Raw genomic sequence first — 20,751 nt, forward strand, 5'->3', positions numbered from 1 at the left:
GTTGTTAAAGTTATTACATTTAGCGTTCTTATCACGTTTAGGGGTGATACATCGGCAACGTTCCTAATCCTCGTTGAACACATAAAGAGGGATCAAACTGCACGGTAGGACAGCTTCAGCAAGACGGCAATCACCAAACTGGCGAAAGCTCTCTTATTGACACATGATTGTATAATGATTGGATGTCGATTTGTTATTTCTTTATGTCACATTATATTGTCCGTGTACCGTGACAAACACACAACGTAAGAAATTTGGTTATGATATTCCAGGGTAGTATACATCAATGATGTAAGAAGAAATTTGGAAAGGATCAGAAGTTTGAAGAAGCAATCGTTTATTTTCATTGAGTGAGAGAGTTACAGGTAAATATATTGAACCTAAGGTAATTGGAATCTGGACATTTGTGTCATTTTCAAGCTACAATGTCAAATCACGAAAAACACTTCGTCGTATAGTATTTGGAGTATCATTGGACAAATCATCACGAAAAGACACACGTCAATATATTCTCAGTAAATGTTAGTCGCATAGGTTGCATTCTTGCAACATTTGTTTGTTGTTGTTGCAATGGCTAAATTTCATATTCAACCTTATGCCAAGGCTGCATTCCAAACAATTTTCACTGTTACAGAACCTCCACCACATGTACCGGTCGTTAGGGGGGTGGACCTTTGCATTTGAGGACTATTACGACGAGAACATCACCCTCTACCTCGACCACCCCAACACACAGAAGTTGGCCGATATTGTCGATCCCCTGGGTAACTTGTCTCTCTTTTTTTTTTCTTCTAATGTTAGTGCTTAAAACTTCCCGTTAAGAGCATCACTGATAATTTTGCTAGTCACAATATAAATAATTAGCAATTGCTCATATATATATATATATATATATATGTAGACACTTGGTGATTCTATCCTACTATGAAGAGAGCTCGATGTCCTCAAAGGAAGAGCTTAAGACAGAAGTAATGAAACAAGTTTACGCGGTTGACTGCAGGTTCATCCGTATTTATTGCAACTCTGAGTTTCATGCAACCTCTATGAGGTGCTTGACGCGCTTTAAAGCGCGTGACACCATAACAAGCTATAAGCGCAAGGACCATAGTGACCACTGCACACTGAATGACATTCATTATTAAGTATTGAATAATTGCATCCGGAAAATTGCATCAATGCAAAGAAAGTCCAACTTGATACATGTATTTGCGAATTGAACTATTCCCAAATTTGCGATGAAAGATTGTGGAAATGTTCAAAATTATTGATTACAATTAGATGCTGGGTGATACTTAAAGATGAATTATTGCAGAGATCCTTCAAAAAGCACGAGATTACGATGATTCATTCTTGAAATTACAGATGTAGAATTTATTTTCATGGCGACACTTCGACACAAGTTCTGGTCTCTTGTTCAGTAGCGTTCGTTTATTTGAGTTCCTGATGAGAAGCATCTCGGTGAGACACAGGTCGCACCTCTTGGACTCAGTGATGTGCAGATGGGCATGGCTGGCGATGGACCATTTGACGGTGTACGGTGTGCTGTTCTGGTTCAAACTCCAGATGAATTTGGATACCTCCGTGCTGTTTTCGACCTCTCGTGCCGGAAGGATTGGAGGTGGTTGTTGTACTTGAGCTTGAAGGGGGGGCTCAATGACGCCGATGCAGGTCATTCTTTCGTCGGGGGTTATGACCTCCGCGTTGTAGATGAGATTGGTAGCCAGACAGTTCCCTTGGAGCGGGCAGAGGTCCTTGTTCCGGCAGTTGCATGTTTTACTGTTGTTACTGCAGCTGTATCTGATCTTGGTGTGTTCCTGTTGAAGATCCGATTGAGTTTAGATTTCTTCGGGAAGTGCTTGTCTACCAGTTCCAGCAAAGTGCGACCGATGTTTGGCAGGACGTTCATGCTGAATGGGGGGTTAAAACAGATTATTTGATTATTTTGCGCTTTCTGTTTTTCCTTTTACGTCTTGCTCGATCATTGGCGTAAGACAAGCTTTCTGTGTATCCACTGGCTTTCAGGGCATCGTCATACATCGGCGTGGCTTTCTTGAAGGTCTCTTCGTTGGAGGAGATGTCTGAAATACGTCTGCTTATAGAAGCTGGAAGGCCCTTGATGATCGATGGCGGATGGTTAGATTGCCTGTGGATGTACATCGGATTGTCGTCGGGTTTTCGGTATGGGTAATGCTTGCCGTTATTCAAGTTGAGGATGATGTCGAGGAAGTTCACCACAGATCAAACACCTGATACCGTTCGAAGAGGACATGTTGCTAATGATCGAGAATTTGCACTTCAGGAAAGCTTCAAACCAGTTTTAAGATCAGATGAATGCAGACATCACCAATATCAAGAGCTCAAAAAGGTGCTGATGCCTGCTGATAAGACGAGAAACCTCTACGAGACGGACGCACTTTATGCGACAAACTTCTTCAAGAAAGCATCACCAAATGCTACAAATCTACAAGCATGAACACAGTCGATGACATCAACATCGAAGCACAGGTCATCGCCGCTGACCTCGAAATTGAAGATCGAATGGAAAACATAGCAAAGAAACAAACCTTCTTCACTTTAAAGGACCACAAGGATAATTTTGAAAATACCCTTCCCTGTCGACTGATCAATCCTGCCAAAAGTGAAACCGGCATCGCCGTTAGAAGAGCCACATGTGTAAATTAATGCGGTAACTCCAGCACCGTGATCAATTTGTTCAAAAACATAAAAGAAAAGGAGAAGCATACATTCATCAGCTTCGACGTGGTCAACTTCTACCCATCAATCTCTGAACAGCTGCTGAAAAAGCCTATTGACAAAGGAATACACAAATATCTCCGTCAGAGACAACAAGATCATCATACACGCGAGGAAGTCCAGACAAAGACCTTCCATGGAAGAAAAAGGACAATTAGAGCCTTTTCGACGTCACTATGGGCAGCTTTGACGGATCTGAGGATTGTGAGCTTGTGGGTCTCTATATCCGCAACACCCTGTCCAATGAGTACGGCCGAGAGAACATTGACCTCTACAGAGATGATGGTTTGGCAGTCTTGAAAAATATCTCCGGCAGTGAAGCTGATCGCATCAGGAAGAACATGACGAAAACATTTCAGAAACTCGGCCTGAAAATCACCATCAGCTGCAATCTTAAGACCGTGAACTTCCTCGACATCACCCTCAATTTGAATAACGGAAAGTACCAACCATACCGAAAACCCGACGACAATCCGATGTATATCCACAGGCAATTTAACTATCCGCCACCGATCATCAAGGGCCTTCCAGCTTCTATAAGCAGACGTATTTCAGACATCTCCGACGAAGCGACCTTCAAGAAAGCCACGCCGATGTATGACGATGCCCAGAAAGCCAGTGGATACACAGAAAGCTTGTCTTACACCAATGATCGAGCAAGACGTAAGTTAAGTTCTGAGGCTGCCCCAACCCCCCCCCCCTTTGGCGGTGGGGTGGGTGGGTGGGGGGGGGGATCGGGCTCATTTTAACAAATAAAGATCGTATTCTCTCTCTCTCTCTCTCTGCAATCAGTTTTGACATTTGTGGTTGACGCGTTATGACATTTGCAGTAAAAATGGAAATTTTGATATTTGTGGTCGACGTGTTATGACATAAGTGGTAATTTTGATATTTGTGGTCGACGTGTTATGACATAAGTGGTAATTTTGACATTTGTGGTTGACGTGTTATGACATTAGTGGTAATTTTGACATTTGTGATTGATGTGTTATGACATTAGTGGTCGATTTGACATTTGTGGGCTCTATACGAGTCATGGCGAGTTGGCTAAAGGAGGCACTCGTGATAACTCGTGTAAAGCTCTTCATGTATACGATCTATTCTTAAAAATGCAGACGACACTGTCACCTTACGACTCATTCATGAGGATGAGGCTGAAACTAGTTACCGGCTTGAGATTGAACGGTTTACCTCTTCGTGTGATAAGAACCATCTGCAGTTAAATCTCATCAAAACCAAAGAGATTGTGTTTGATTTTAGGAAAACGCCTTCACAGCCAGAATCCATGCTGATGAAACATGATTAACGAAAGACACTGGAATGCACCCTCCGTGAGACCATAAGGATAACTTGCATGTTCCCTCTCCATGTCTTTTGTTAGTCACATTAATATCACAGAAACATGCAAGTTGTGCTGAGTCGAGGGGAAGGTGCATTCCAATGTCTTTTGTTATACATATCAGTACTTTAGCAATGATTGACAGATGAGGTCACAACCAGAATCTTGGTTTGGAAGGTTTTATTGTGGGCGTATCCAAGTAATCTGAAGAAAAATAGAAGAAAAATTATTCAAAAATATATGGAATGTTTCTAGATATTCGTTTCACCGCAAAAGTGATGTTGAGGGTATCGTGAATCAACACAAATCAATATGCATTTGTATGTCATAAAACCTTTAAATTAAGATTGCACGCGAAACGCATCAGAACCGTTGTGATGAACTATTATGGAATTCAGACTGAATTTAATACTACTACTACTAATAATAATATTTTTTTATTTATTTATCTTTTATTTCTAAACTTTTGGCAGGGTGGCCCATCAAATCAGTAGTGGTCTTCCAGGGAGCCCTGAATGATATTGATGAACATATGTATGTAGGCCTACATTAAATAGCAAAACGTATATACAGAAGAAAACAATGGTGTGAGGTGAATGGGCGCTGTGGTGCTGCTGCCAACCAGCTCTGAAATAACGCGCTATATCAGTGATTTTGAGGGTGCACTGCTGTGTGATATTTCAACAGGACCTTTTTCAAAGGGCAGTCCAACAACTGGATCATTTCTGCAATGGAAGATGTGATAATTTGACCTATGCCTTGTACACTGCTTCTTATTGCATGGCCAACATTCAACTCTTGACCATTGTGTTTGTGCGTTCACTGATGACAACAAAGGAGTGGGCTGTGCAACCAACCCTAGACATTGTTACCTGGAATTGAGCTGTATAGAAATAACAATGGCAACTATGCCTTTACAATACAGCACTACTGAGCTGATGTCTATGAGACACCCATGTGGTACATCCTCCATTCCACCTAGTGTGTTTAATACATTAAAAGATATGGGGATCCTGCATTTACGAAGTCGACGAGGTGGTCGCCATATTCAGCGTCATTCCCTGTTTCGCCCATCAGTCAAGACTTCCTGCAAGTTGCTTGAGTCTTCACCTTCATCAAGAGTTAGGAATTCCTTATCAGCCAGGGCTAATTTTTGCTTGATGAATGCCCAGTCTGTAAGAAACAAAACTACAGAATTCAGTGAGTTTGTTATAGATCACAAGTTGGACATTGTTGCAATATGTGAAACATGGTTAAGGCATGATGATCAAGTGGTCATTGGTGATATAACACCTCCAGGGTATAGTCTCAAACATATTTCTCGATCGTCATCAAAAAGAGGTGATGGAGTGGCTCTATTGTACAAAACAGGTTTTGATGTAAGATTCACTGATCTTGGATTTAATCCAAATTCTTTTGAGTTTCTGTCAGCTGAGTTTATCAGTTCAACCGAGTCACTGTCTCTAATCATCCTGTATCGCCCTCAACAGAAATCGACGGGGTGCTCTTTCAGTGATTTCCTTGATGAATTCACCTCATTGATTGATATTGCTTTTATGAACCCAAAGCCTCTCATTGTAGTTGGAGACTTTAATGTTCATGTCGGTGATCCGAATGATGCAAGTGCAAAGGCTTTCATGAACCTTCTATCTAGCAGTGGTCTACAGCAGCATGTCACAGGTGCTACTCAGAAGGAAGGTCACACACTTGATCTGGTTATTACTCGCGAAGCAGGTCCACCTGTCATTGGTAACCTGAGCATCATTGATGGCATATCAGATCACTCTGCTGTACTTGGTAAAGTCCATCTTCACCGCCCCCCAACTCAGACCAAAGTGGTGAAATCACGTAATATTTCTGCCATCGAGATTCCATCATTTTGCGAGGATGTGAAATCTACCTTAGACTCTAACCACAATATAGATGGAGATCTGTGCATTGAAGTTGAAAGCGTCAACAATGTTCTTGCTGAAGTACTTGACAAGCATGCGCCTATGATCACTGAGCGAACTGTGAAACTGCGCCCTCAGTCTCCATAGTTTGATGAAAAAATCAGGGAAGGAAAGCCACTACGTCGTCAACTGGATAAGAAATGGAGAAAATCAGGTCTTCTTATTGATCGGCAAGCATACTGTCAACAGAAGCAGACAGTAATTCGTGATATTAGACTTGCAAAATCACATTACTACAATGATCTATTCATTGAGCATGCCAAAGACCAACGACAGATTTTCCATTTAACCAACAAACTTCTCAACCAGAGGGAGAATTCATCTTTTCCAAGGTGTGAATCTCAGCAGGGTTTGGCCCAGCTTTTCTGCGAATTCTTCACAGACAAGATCAAGAAAATTCGAGAGGAATTTGGAATGGCTGATGACTTTTATCTTCGTCAGCAAGACACCCCTGCAGCATGTCGTTTCCCAGGTTTTGATGAAGTATCAGAGCAAGAGGTACTTCAGATTCTTTCAAAATCCCAAGGAAAGTGTTGTGATTTAGACCCAGTTCCTGCATCATTGATGAAGAAGTGCGCCACTGCAGTAGTTCCAGCTATGACATCTATCATCAATAACTCTCTGAAATTGGATGAGGTTCCTCCTGTGCTAACTGCCCTGTGCTGAAGAAGGCAAATTTGGATTCAAATGTGATGAGCAATTTCCGTCCTGTGTCAAACCTCTGTTTTCTGAGCAAAACCTTAGAGAGAGTAGTATCCAAGCAGCTCACAACATTCTTACAAGAAAACAGCTTATATGATGATTTCCAGTCGGCTTATCGTGCTCACCACAGTGTGGAGACTGCTGTACTTAGAATTCAGAATGATCTCCTTCAAGCTATGAATGTTGGGAAAGTATCTCTCCTGGTCCTTTTGGACATGTCTGCAGCCTTTGATACTGTAGATCATGGAGTTCTTCTTACTCGCTTGGAAAGCCTCTTTGGTGTAACTGAAATCGCGCTTCACTGGTTCCGTTCTTATCTCACTCAGAGAACACACTTTGTGAGCATGGATGGTGCTAGCTCTGACAGATTGCTTTTGCAATATGGACTTCCTCAAGGATCTGTCCTGGGCCCAGTGCTCTTCTGCGTGTACTGCTTGCCACTTGGAGATATCATCAAGAGTCATGGCCTTAGTTATCATTGCTACGCTGATGATATCCAGATATATTTATCAGTGAATCCTGTCCATTCTGAAGTAATCCAAGCAATACAGCGTATTGAGGCTTGTGTTGATGAGTTGCATAAGTGGATGATTTCAAACTTTCTGAAGCTTAATGAAGGGAAGACGGAGTTTATGATCATTGGGTCTAAGCATCAAAGACCAAAGGTAAACGTCACTGGGATCAGAGTGGGTGGAGATATCATCCCTCCTTCAGATACTGCCAGGAATCTTGGAATCATTTTTTACTCTAATCTTTCCATGGAAAGCCACATCTTGGCTGTATCCAGAGCAGCTTTCTTAGCTCTCAGAAACATTGGCTTGATCCGCAAGTACATCAATAACCATGTTGCAGAAGTTCTGGTGCATGCATACATCACATCGAGGCTTGACATGGGAAATTCAGTATTGTATTATCTGAATAAATCACAAATACACAGACTTCAGCGCCTGCAGAATAGCGCAGCTAGAGTTGTCACCATGTCCAGGAAGAGTACAAGCATCAACTCTCTTCTGAAAAAGTTACATTGGCTATGTGTTGAACAGAGGATTGAGTATAAGATCAGTTTGGTTGTGTACAAGGCACTGAATGGCAGTTCTCCATCATATATATGTGATCTACTAGAGCCATATGTCCCAGCAAGAGAAAATCTACGTTCTGCAGACAAGTACCTGCTGGTGGAACACAGAGCACACAACTCTTGGGGAGCTCGTTCATTCCGCGTGGCTGCTGCAAAGATATGGGATGGCCTTCCACAGTCTATCCGCAGAGCTCTTACCACAGAATCTTTTAAAACAGCCCTCAAGACCCATCTCTTCAAATTGAAAAACTAGCCAATGTGTAAGAATGTATGTTTACACATTTGGAGGCAATTACTTCCTGGAACTATTTCTTTTTATTTTAACTGTCATATCACAAGCGGTGCACCCATGAAATTTAAGCTGAATTATGTATTTTTTTTGGAGCAAGCGCCATGAGCGCCTGACTTGGCGGATACCGGCGCTATACAAGACTTCATCATCATCATATATACTGTATATTGCAAAGTAACATAAAAATACAGTGTATATTGGTATGCCACAACAACAGTTTACCAGAATGCCAAAATATGAATTAAATGGCTATTATGCAGGAATGATTAGATATCACAGAATAAATTCGGCTGTGTTACTTACAAATAACAACTTTGTTTTAACAATCTTTTAATGAATATATGGAAGAAGCTGATCTGATTATATAATCTAGCTTGTTTCATTCAAGTAGAGAAGATATGATCGGGCAACACTTGTGACAATCAGAGCGAAATCTTGGCATACGCAGACTTCCACGATCTATCTGCCTTGTGTGATATTCATGTACATCATTAGGCTTAACAAAGTGTACCTGAATGTTAAGCACGTGGAAGTTATAAACGCATTTACATACATAACGCGACCGAACTCGAAACGTTTGCCTAGTGTCATTCATTTAAGACTTCTGAATAAATCAGCTAACGGTTTGTCATATATGAATTTATAGTGCGCCAAATCCACTCTAAAAGAATGCTCAAAGCTCATACACACTATTATTACCCCGATCTCTGGACACATTATTTCCCGCCAGCACTGACAGTGCTCACTCTCCACTCCCTGGGGAGCATTCCATTAGCAAGTCGCTGATCAACCATAACATAAACATTCTCATCCTACCGGATACTCATTTATACTCCTGGGTGGAGAGCAGCAATGTTGATAAAGTGCCTTGCTGAAGGGCAAACGTGTCGGGCTTCGTGGGGCTGGGACTGTACCTACGAACCCAAATCACGCTTATTATATATGATTCAGAAACATGCGCTCTTATCTACTCGGCCACGACACCTCCACGAAAGGCAACATTTTGGAATTGTTTTTCATTACTGATTATGTTCTTTGTAGTTACTCATTGTTTGAATAGATTATGCAAACTTAATGATTGATTGCGTTATTGTCCACTCTGGAAATTCTTTGTACATTGGATATCACAACAAAATAAACATTCAATACATCACAGGTACACCACAGACATATCACAGAATACGAATGACACTTACTCATATTAACAAAGAATGACATATGCACCATAACAACATAATACATTAACCCGACATTTACAACTATACAAAAACTATTATCACTTTTATACAATTATTCAACTCATAAATATATTCATTAATATCCTTTCCTGCATTATCATTATACACCAAACAATATATCACCTACATATCCCAATATATATATTTATAATTCACTGCAAAAAATTTTCCCCAAAAAAATATATACCGTTACCATGGCAGCGCCCTATCAAAATGTACCTTGAAATGGGACTTTTGACTAATATACTAAATTTCTCATTTTGCCGTCAAACCGTCATTTCGTCATTCAGTCATTTCAGTCGACAAAATGACAACATTTCGTCGACGAAATGACTGATAACGAAATAGGCCATACGACACTTGGTGCTCCATACAAATTGTCCATGGTTTAAACTATGGTTTCAATTGTAACGCTTCGGTGAAATCGGGCTTATGTGTCTGTAAGTTTTTCTGATTTCGCGGAGCACGCGAACGATTTGCGAAGGACGCGAATGGCAAAATCCAACAATCGAAAAAGTTTTTCTCCGAATGTGTTCCGACGATGCAGCTGAAAACCATTCTGGCGCTATTTGTTCGAAGTTCTCACGACGTATGTGCGAATGTCGTGTGTACCATTGCTAAATACAGCATGTTACGTACACGAAGAACACTCGACGGAAATGCGAACAACGCAAATTTTTTCATTAATCATGGGAGAAATATTTCCAAGGAAAGATGGTAGCTGTCTTGAGTTGAAGTTTTCTCTTTCCTGTATTTCTCCTTTCTTTCCCTTTTATTTCTTTGTTGTGTGTGTGTGTGTACCTCTAGTTTTTTTTTTTTCTGAGGACCTGCCTCCACTAGTAAATCATTTATTTTTTGCAGTTTCTCCCACACAAAATCTCTGGTTTCGGGGTCTGTTTGAGACATTCTCTCGAACGTTTAGCGCATGTTTGGGGGATGTATGACGTCTTTAAAACTCTACGTTTTTTACCAATCAAAATCGTAGCATACATCAACGAAAATACGAGTGCTGGATTTTGCCATTCGCGTCCTTCGCAAATCGATCGCGTGCTCCGTGAAATCAGGCCTTAAAGGGCTGATTTCACGGATGTCGTTTTCACTTCGCGGATGTTGTTTTCACTTAGTAGAGAATTTGAAAAATTTAGATTTTTTTTTTCGCGAACCTTTTCCGTACACTGGGTCGTGATTTGCTCGTGATCTGTTCTCGAAAATGTCTGTAACGCCTCGTCATATGCTCAAGAACTTTGCAAGACGTGCGCGATGTTCGCAAAATCTTCGTGAAGCCTCAAACAGACCCCGAAACTAGAGATTTTGTGTGGGAGAAACTGCAAAAAATAAATGATTTACTTGTGGAGGCAGGTCCTCAGAAAAAAAAAAACTGTAGGCACACACACACACAACAAAGAAATAAAAGGGAAAGAAAGGAGAAATACAGGAAAGAGAAAAACTTCCACTCAAGACAGCTATCAACTCTCCTTGGATTATTTCAAAAATTGCGTTGTTCGCATTTCCGTCGTGTGTTCTTCGTGTACGTAACTGGCTGTACTTCAGCAATGTTACTCACAACATTCGCACATACGTCGTGAGAACTTTGCACAAACTGCGCAAGAATGGTTTTCGGCTTCATTGCCAGAACACATTCGGAGAAAAAAAAAACGTTCCGAATGTTGGACTTTGCATTCGCGTTCTTTGGAAATCGTTCGTGTGCTCTATAAAATCAGCCCTATTTGTGTCAGAGAGATCGAAAATAATACTGCCTTTCTACTATATAGCAACTCTGACTTAAAGAAATCGGATTTTCATCTCAGGGACCTAGAAAAAGGACACATATGCGTTTGCTGTGTCCGTTTATTTTGTGTACAAGGGAGCTAGAGCGGATTCCTTGTAGCACTGATAAAGAAACTGCCATGACCTAGGTGCGAGTTTTGCGTATGTCATCATCTATTATCTAAAATCAACGTAGTGTTTTATATTTCATTCAGTTGTTATCTTATGCCTGTTATGAGCTTTGCTATTGCTTTTGAAATGTACAGCATACAAGGACAGACTGACTATGCCAAAACTCATTGTGACGGCGGGATCTGATGAGTTTTTCTTGCCTGACGACTCCTACTACTACTTCAACCAGATTCCTGGACCCAAATATCTCAGGTAAATCTTTTCTTAGTCACTCTTTGATATTCATTATCATGTTCATTGTGTGACCTATTGGTATAAATGTTGAAACTCGTCTCGTATTTTTTTAAACTTGTCTTACATTCTATTTTGTCATTAGAAGTGGCTGCAATCGTGACCAGTGTAAAGTAGATATCAATATGCAGTTATCTCTAAAACATTCTCCTGAGCACTGGATCATTAACGGATGCATGTCACGAGACCGACACCCACGAGTTATACAGCCCAGGAGTTATAGGCTACATCCCACAACTACTATTAGTCATACAGCTCACGAGTCATACAGCCCACAAGTCATACACCCCACTAGTAAAACAGCCCATAAGTTCGACAATAAATGAACAAAGCCCACGAGTTCGACATCAAGTAAAATAGGCCCACAAGCTATACAGCCCATGAATTTGACACTACGCAATAAAGGCTCATGACACCGACACTACACTATGCAAAAAAGGCTCACGAGACCATCACTTCGCAAACTAAACCCACGAGACTGACACTACCCAAACTAAGCACACGAGATTGACACTATGCAAAACAGGCTCGCGAGACCGACACTAGGCAAAGAAGGCCCAGTCACGAGACCGAGACTGCGTATTTGTATAGGCTGTCCCGATAACGGCATAAGGAAGAAATGAGTGATGAGAAAGGGAAGTTGCTAGGGTGTTATCTGGTCAGTTGCCCTCCCTCACCCCCTGGAATTATCAATACCTTTTTTTGTGTGTGTGCATATGTGAGTGTTTGTGCAAAAACGAAAAAAAAAAAAACTATGTGCATCATTTTTTTATTCCAAATAGGTGACTTGACATATGTTTGAACGAAAAAAAAATCATCGAACATCATGCATACCCAGTGTACTACGTTTCGCCTGTGGAGCATGAGGTCATGAATATTCATATCAGTTCTCAGCTTGAAATTTCCCGGTTTTTTCCATACGAATAAGTGTCTAATAATGTGTCCAACGTTTTATCCATATTTTCAGACAGACCATGGATAATGCACGTAAAAGCAATATTGACGAATGGGCTGTTAGCGGTTGCGCTGTGTAAGCTGTACGACGATACGAAGTGCATAGAAACTATAAAAACTCAGATAAAATCTTTAACTGGAATTCCCCCGTAAATGATTGTATGTATCTTAAACAGTACGGCTACGAATTTTAGTACAAATCCCTGTATTTTGGTCTCTGGTCCCGCTGGTACAAAGCCACATCAGGAGTAACCTTTTGGCAAGGCGTCCAGGCTGAAAATGAGAACCTGACATGAATTTCTTATCTTGAACGTTGGCCTCGGCATTTTTTTAGTTCTGTATCTATTTTTTGTCAGTCTAACCATGGTTTAACCTCAATTTCTTTTGTCCTTTTTTTTTCTTAGTGAGTCCTACGGGAAATAACATCTCTGAATATATTGACCTGCTCTCATGCTCTCTTTTTATGCGTTATTTTTCTCTATAACATTATCACAATCTCTACATGCACACGAGTGTTTATTCAGTAACAAAATTAACCGACTTATCTAAATAGTGTGAAAGAAATATTTCCATAAACGGCTTGGAAATCCGATTTGTTGTTTTCATTTCTTCTGTATTTCAGATAACAAAAAGTCTCCTTCGTCCTTTCTGACAATCCCAGAATATGAAGTCCTGCGTACATTAACATGGTAGATAAAATAAGCACACCATCGTAAGGGCGAGTTGGTATGAACTACGTATTCCTTTAAGAAAGGTGGGCAATCTCGAAACAAACCATGATAACTACGAGATTGCCACGACCAACCAAAACAGCTATGCATAATGTACCTGTTGATTGAAAGTCTTTCTTGTGATGGCTTATACATCAATATACAACTTTGATGATCAAGGACCAACTAAATACCGTGGTTACAGAAAATTCGGGGAAACAACCCGACAGATGTCTCCGACTTTTGCCGTGACGGGTTACTTCACCATAGCACCGTGATTTATATCAACCTAGAATTCGAATTAACATAAAAAGAACAACAACAACAACAACAACAACAACAACGAACAAAACAAGAGGGTCCTACATCAATATAGACAGTCACAGAAATTAACAAGTACATAATAAATCTTGATTATTTTGGTATCATATTTAAGGATATATTTCTCTTATATCACTGATGTAAAAACAGCAATCAAACATGCATCTGTTGCGACATAAATTGTCGCCCTGTCAAAAATTGTCACCCCCTGAAACAGGCGAGAATTTGTGACGGAGTTGGCGGCTTAAATTGTCGCCCCGTCACAAATTGTCGTCTGGCGACAATTTACGATGAGGGCTGACGGCAAAAATTGTCGCCCGCCCTCGAAGCACATTTTGAGGGGTAATATCATTCTTGACATAGTCATTGAAATACCAAATCATAACTTACATGGCTACATCCATGCAAACAAGCCCTGTAAAAAGTTACGGTGAGGTTTCAAGGAAGTGTGTATGTGCGCGCGCACATGATAATTGAGTGTCCGTTCGTGTGTGTGTGTGTGTGTGTGTGTGTTATTGTATATTATGGAAGAATGTGCTTATGTGTTTTGGCTGCGCGTGGGGAGGGGTAATCTGTTGCTGGCATTAAAGTTATATTGATTATTTATCAGCAGCTTTGAGTTTAATGAGTTTGTTTGACGGATTTGTATTTGAATTCGGAGTGGTGCTTGCGTGCGTGCGGATGCTACTTTTATGCATACGGTCCATTATGTCTTACGTATCAACATTGGGAAGTCGTTTCATCAGGAAGGAATGTGGTATCGGTTCGGGTGTGTGTGTGTGTGTGTGTGTGGGTGCGTGTATGTGTGTGTGTGTATGTGGGTTGGTGAATGTGGGTGTGGGATGATTTAGGTTTGGGTTAATCGGGGGTTGGTGGGATGGGGATTTGATTTGAAGGAGGATAGTTATAAATGGTATGACAGATATTGGTAGGATCTAATATTTATGATAGATGTCGATTTGTTTCAGTTGGGAGGGGAAGGGTTGGTCGGGTTTTTTTTATGAATGATTTCATTCTTGATTTGTATAATGTATTTGGGTTTTTTGTGTGTTTTTATGTATATGCCCTTGTAAGTGAGAAGGAGTTACATGATCCAATATATTCAAGGGATATAGGTTTGGTACATGTCAAAACTTTCTCGTGAAGAAATTGTTAGTAGGGTTGATTCATAATCGAGTTATCTATGTTGAAGTGAGATTATTTGTAGTATGAATTGACAAATGGATTTGTTTGTGTTTTGAATTGCATTTGTACCGTTTTTGTTCATGTTACACCCAGAATGGGTTGATTTATGAATAATTTGAATGAAATCAATAAATATCAAGGGAAAAAAGTGTTGAGGTGGTTTATATGCATTATGAGGACTAGTTTGAGTGTTTGTTGGTGTTTGTTTATAAATACGTATGCATTTGCGGTGTGCATATGGCAGTTCGTTTGTGCTAAAATCAACTAACGATTGAGAAATTATTTACGGCGTGTCGAAATTATTCATTCATGCATAAAGCATGCCAAACTTATTCTGGGACAAAGAATAGTGATATGGAAGTTGAAGTTACGACTGATGGAAGAATAATATGACTGCAGTGAATAAAATGAACAAAGACAGTTAACATTTAGGGAGGGTACCTCCCTCGTATGCCTTTTCTCTCAGTCTCTCTCTCCTAGCCCGCCTCACCGCTGAAATTGACACACCCATACTATTTTGAAATCAACGCCGCTGTGAACTCTATAAACACGCGCTCATACACGTTGAAGGCATTTTCATTGCCACAGTACTAGTAGTGCCTACTGCTCAAAAAGTTCGTTCGCACAAACATCAAAACACAAACACAAACAGACACACGTACGCATACAGGCACACGTATACACACAGACAAACAAACCACTACCACTATACAACCACCTCACATGCACAGTTTCCACATATTGTATTATTATACTCCAAACACACACACACACACACAGCTATGCGCAAACGCATACACAAGTCACATAATACGCACACATCATATGCCCCTTCCCCCTTCACAAAATTACTAGCACTGAACACTAGTCCTGCCTGGGACAATTATTGATCACCTTAATTGAATTCTTACTCCTGGAATGCTAAATCTCCTACCAATGCACTTGACCCATACTTACTTACAACTTTGGGACCCTACTCCCTAAGAATGATCCTCACCAAGTTTGATTGTCTGAAATCCGCCCACTGGTTCTGAAGAATATGAAAATGTGTTCCCCCCCCCCCCCCCGGTCTCCAAGGGGGATACCATAGGTATTCCCATAAATAAATTATATTCTTCAGCCGTAAAGATAGCCACGTACAACATATCTTGCGTGTAATGCTTTTTGGCCTGGATAACAAATTTCTACCTATTTCCCCCGGGGGGGGGGGGGGGGGGGGGGGCTCCCCATGGAGGCCATATGCCCAACAGGAACAACCTTATTATCCAACCCCCTAAGGATGATCCCCACCAAGTTTGATTGAAATTCACCCACTGGTTCTGAAGAAGAAGATGAAAATGTGTTTTCCCCCTCGGCAAAAACGAAAAACGAAGAGCGATCGCAATGTGAGCTAAAAAAAGTGTCTTGCCTGTCTTTACTGCAGGATCATATCGCCTTAACTCATTGACCGTATCAACTCTCATGCCCATCCATGGATTTAATGTGCAGTTACCAAAATGTGCAGATTGTCCAAAATGTGCAGGCAAATCCACTTTTAAGTGCACATTTTGGTAACAGTTGATCCCGTCAGGTATAGGTGCAATATCGGCACATTTTGGTAACAAATTTCTTTTAACAAAATGTGCAGTTACCAAAATGTGCCCTGACATAGATACAGCACATTTTGGAAAATTGCACATTTTGGTAATTTACCAAAATGTGCCGTAACACCGTGGCCAAAATGTGATCAAGAGGGCTGCTCAGACTAGTGAATGAAAGGTAAATTACCAAAATTTGCCGTAACACCGTGGCCAAAATGTGATAAAGAGGGCTGCTCAAACTAGTGAATGAAAGGGCCACAATCAAAACCACTGAAAGGCCGCGGCAAAACGATTAAAAGGGCTGCCCCAACTAGTGAATGAAAGTCCACAACAAAGCGAAGGAAGGGTCGCTGCCAAACAAAAAGGGCTGCCCCAACTAGTGAAAGGCCACAACAAAGCCAAGGAAGGGTCGCTGCCAAACACAAAAGGGCTGCACCAGCTAGTGAATGAAAGGCCACAACCAAGGTCGTGGCCAAAATATGATCAAAAGGGCTGCTCAAACAAGTGAATGAAAAGGCCACATCCAAAACCACAGAAGGGCCGCGGCAAAACGATTAAAAGGGCTGCCCCAACTAGTGAATGAAAGACCACAACCAAGGCCAAGGAAGGGTCGCCGCCAAACAAACAGGGCTGCACCAACTAATGAATGAAAGGGACACAACCAAAGCCACCGAAAGGCCGCGTATAGGGCTATTTACGTCAGAAAATGAAATGCAAAGAGCAAGTAACCCTAAGAGTACTAAAAGAAGGGAATATTATTATATTATTATAATGGAACGAACGCTGTCTGTTTATCTCCTGCTGTACAGTCGTCGTTGATTTTTTTCCTCCTCATACGTTTGTCTTTGGTTACTTGTTGTTCACAGCTCTTCTCAGATTATTTTGTAGCTTTCTAAAAAAAGCCGTGGAACATTAAACTTGAGATACAAGTGCGTTACCGCAAAGATATTGAATGGAATACGAACGGCGATAAATCGTAATACAGAGTATGGCAATTGAGGCAATTTGTACGTTGGCGGTATTCAGCTTCATCCTATCTTTTCGGGGAGGGGGTATAGTAGTTTAGGTCAATGGGAGTGTAGGTATTATGGTACGGGCCTATAATGTAACACCTAACAACTCACCGAATGGCAAACAGGACGACAGGGCTGAAGTAAGGTACCACCAGCAGGAATGGTAGCCGACCGTATGACAGTAGTGTATGGACTGTAGAAAACACCAGGGCACCAGTAGAGGTGAACAGTGTCCTTGAAATGGGTATTGCACTTCCCGAAATGATATTAAATAATATGGACTAACTCCGAATGCACTTTGGGTGTCCGAAGACGACAGTGTCCCATATAAATATGTACAAATGATCCAGCGACAGCGTGGAGTAGCCTCCGGGTGCCGCGGCTAGCACAAGCGAGGGTAGAATCCACCGCTGGAGCGCTGGGTCGAAGAACTGCGAGGTCCCTGATAGAGTCTGCACACCACCGACAGCACGCTAGCAGGACCGATGCAGCGATGTAACGACGCGAATCGCGTTGAATGCAGCTACACAGAAAATCCCCAGGTTGGAGTGTAGAGCATGAAGAAAGGGCGAGTCGCGATATAAAAAGGAGCGAATGTCGCGAGGTATGAAATCCAAGGAAGTGTAATATTCCGTATGAAATGTAATAATCCGTAAGAAATGACAGTCCACGGCGAGAGGTATCGTGCGCGAGAAAAGACGTGGGAAGTGATATACGGACGTGATATGCGGACGTGTGACCACTAACATGGCGTATGTCAGTAGTGAACTGTGAAATGTAGTCCAAGTGACGTACTTCACGGGGGGAATGACGGTCTGGCTTGGCCTGGAATGCGTAGGTAAGGGGCTTATGGTCCGTGAAAAGGATGAAAGGACGTCCTTCTAGCAGATAGCGAAAGTGCCGCACCGCTAAGTAGGCTGCTAGAAGCTCACGACCAAAAGCACTGTAGCGTGTCTCAGCAGGCTTAAGTTTCTGGGAAAAGAAGGCGATGGGGTACCACTCACCGTGCGAAAACTGCTGCAAAACGCCACCTACAGCCGTATCTGAAGCGTCTACCATAAGACTGGTAGGTAGACCAGATGAAGGATGTGTCAACATGGTGGCGCTGGCAAGAGCTGCTTTCACACGAGTGAAGGAAGTCTCACACTCCGGTGTCCATGGGATGGGCTTGTTGCTGCGTTTGGGGAGATCGCGCAATGCGTTCGTGAGGGGTGTGAGCATTGCAGCAGCACTGGGGATGAATCGTCTGTAGAAATTGACGAGCCCAAGGAAGCGTCGAAGTTGCTTGATGGACGAAGGACGAGGGAAATCGTGAATGACTTTCACCTTCTCGGGTAGTGGACTAATGCCGTGCTGGTCGACGTGGTGACCGAGGAAATCCAGCTCGTTCGCACCGAATACGCACTTGGCTGGGTTGATGACCACTCCGTATTCGGTGAGCCGTGCGAACAGAGTATGGAGGTGACGTGCATGTTCCTCAGGGGACTCACTGGCGATGAGGAGGTCGTCGATGTAGGCAAAGACGAAAGGCAGGCCTCGGGTAACCTCATCGATGAAACGTTGGAAGGACTGGGCCGCATTCCGCAGACCAAACGGCATGCGAGTGAACTCAAACATCCCAAATGGTGTGGTGATGGCAGTCTTTGGGACGTCGTCTGGGTGAACTGGGATTTGGTGGTATGCACGAACCAAGTCTATCTTAGTGAAGATGGACTTGCCTTGGAGTTGGGCAGTAAAGTCGTGCAGATGGGGAATTGGGTACTGGTCTGGTATCGTCCTGGCGTTGAGGGCGCGATAATCCCCGCACGGTCGCCAGTCTCCCGGGGTTTTCTTGGGCACCATGTGTAGTGGGGATGACCAGTTGCTGCTGGAGGGACGGATGATACCCAGCTCTAACATGTGTTCAAACTCTGCCTTGGCGATGGTGAGACGGTCTGCTGCCAAGCGACGTGGTCGGGCTGCCACGGGGGGTCCACGGGTAACTATGTGGTGAGTTACCGAATGTTTCACGGCCTTCTGATCATAGGTAGGGCGAGTGATAGGATACTGTTGGACGATAGTATCATACCTATGATCGTCCGGCCGAGAGAACATCGGACTCACGATGGAGGGAGAGTTGTGGGCACAGACACCATTGACAGAAAGGTGTGTAGTGGAGTCAATGAGCTTGTGGTGTTTGACATCCACTAACAAACCAAAATGTCGCAAGAAATCTGCCCCGATGATGGGTGTAGGCACATCTGCTATGATGAAAATCCATCGAAAGGTGCGACGGAGACCAAAATCGAGCGTGAGTGAGCGCTCTCCATAAGTGGTGATAGAAGACTTGTTCACCGCCTGAAGATGAAATGTGGGCGAAGAATTAGTCTTATCACCTGCTGAAGGAGGAAGGACGCTGACTTCAGCTCCAGTGTCGACTAAAAAGCGTGTGCCGTGTTGTCTATCTGTGATGTAAAATAGGCGACCTGTTGTATCACTGCCAGAGGGACTCGTCGCCGCTAATCTCTGGCTGGGCCGTTTCCCTGCTGTTGTGGTGGATGCGGCTTTTGTTTGCGCCGCGAACAGGGTGAGCGACACTGCTGGGCGTCATCGCCGAACTTCCAGTGGTAGTAACACTCACTACCGGCGTGGCGCTGTTTGGAGTCGGCTCGCTTCCGTGAAGAACCACGCGACCCGCTTCCACGGCCGCGGTTGCTACCTCGGGACCGCTGGCGCCCACGCTCGTCGAGACGGGAAGCTATCGCGTACACCTGTGTCGTCAGCATGGCGACCTGTGCTGTGAGGTGCGCTACGGGATCTGCCGCCGGGGGACTGGGAGACGTCGGTGGGAGAGTAGCCGACGGAACGGGGAAAGACTGAGGCATGGACGGCGGAGCTGTCACTGTAGCGACCGATAGGGGCGTGGCGACCTCTATGATTTTGTCCGCCAATTCAGCGACCTGCTCAATAGAGACTTCCGTGGATGTGGAGGCCAAGATCTGCTGAACGTTGCGTGGTAAGCGCTGCAAGAACAGCTGTTTCAAGATGCTGTCTTCCAAGGTCGCGTCGCCGAGCAGCTGCTTCATACGACGAAGGAGTTGTGAAGGTTTGCGGTCGCCTAACTCCTCCGCTGTGAGTAACTGGTGGAGCCGCCGCTGCTCCGATACGGTCGTCCGCTTTATGAGCTCGGCCTTCACCTTGTCATACGCGTCGGTGGTGGGAGGGGAGATTATGAATTCTCTCACTTCCTGTGCGATCTCCGGCTGCAGGGAGGAGATTACGTATGCGAAGCGTGTCTGCTGGGTAGAAATGCTCCTGGTGACGAATTGCGCTTCCACCTGCGCGAACCAGAGTGCGGGATCGTTCGGCCAGAAGGGAGGGAGCTTGAGGCTAACCGCCGTGACCGCTGGCGTGGATGTCGCGGCAGCCGGGGTGGCGTTACCCTCGTCGCCGTCGGCCATTGT

The 20,751-nt window shown here is 43.1% G+C and overlaps 2 protein-coding genes across 2 annotated transcripts in view; one reads left to right on the plus strand and one right to left on the minus strand.

Annotated features, from left to right (window-relative positions):
* Positions 1–20,751, plus strand: part of LOC139740065 (autocrine proliferation repressor protein A-like) — a 157,239-nt gene that overhangs the window by 100,191 nt on the left and 36,297 nt on the right. The window contains exons 8-9 of the mRNA XM_071650658.1: positions 635–764; positions 11,389–11,506. Coding sequence (XP_071506759.1) covers positions 635–764; positions 11,389–11,506 — 248 coding nt within the window. The remainder of the gene's footprint in view (positions 1–634; positions 765–11,388; positions 11,507–20,751) is intronic.
* LOC139740062 (uncharacterized) lies at positions 19,692–20,748 on the minus strand. The gene has a single exon (XM_071650656.1). It carries the CDS (start codon positions 20,746–20,748, stop codon positions 19,807–19,809), a length of 942 nt encoding a protein of 313 aa, XP_071506757.1. The 3' UTR covers positions 19,692–19,806.

This window comes from Diadema antillarum, unplaced genomic scaffold, assembly GCF_040938485.1.
Source record: "Diadema antillarum isolate AM-2024a unplaced genomic scaffold, OU_Dant_1.0 seq00000830_RagTag, whole genome shotgun sequence".
Lineage (NCBI taxonomy): Eukaryota > Metazoa > Echinodermata > Echinoidea > Diadematoida > Diadematidae > Diadema > Diadema antillarum.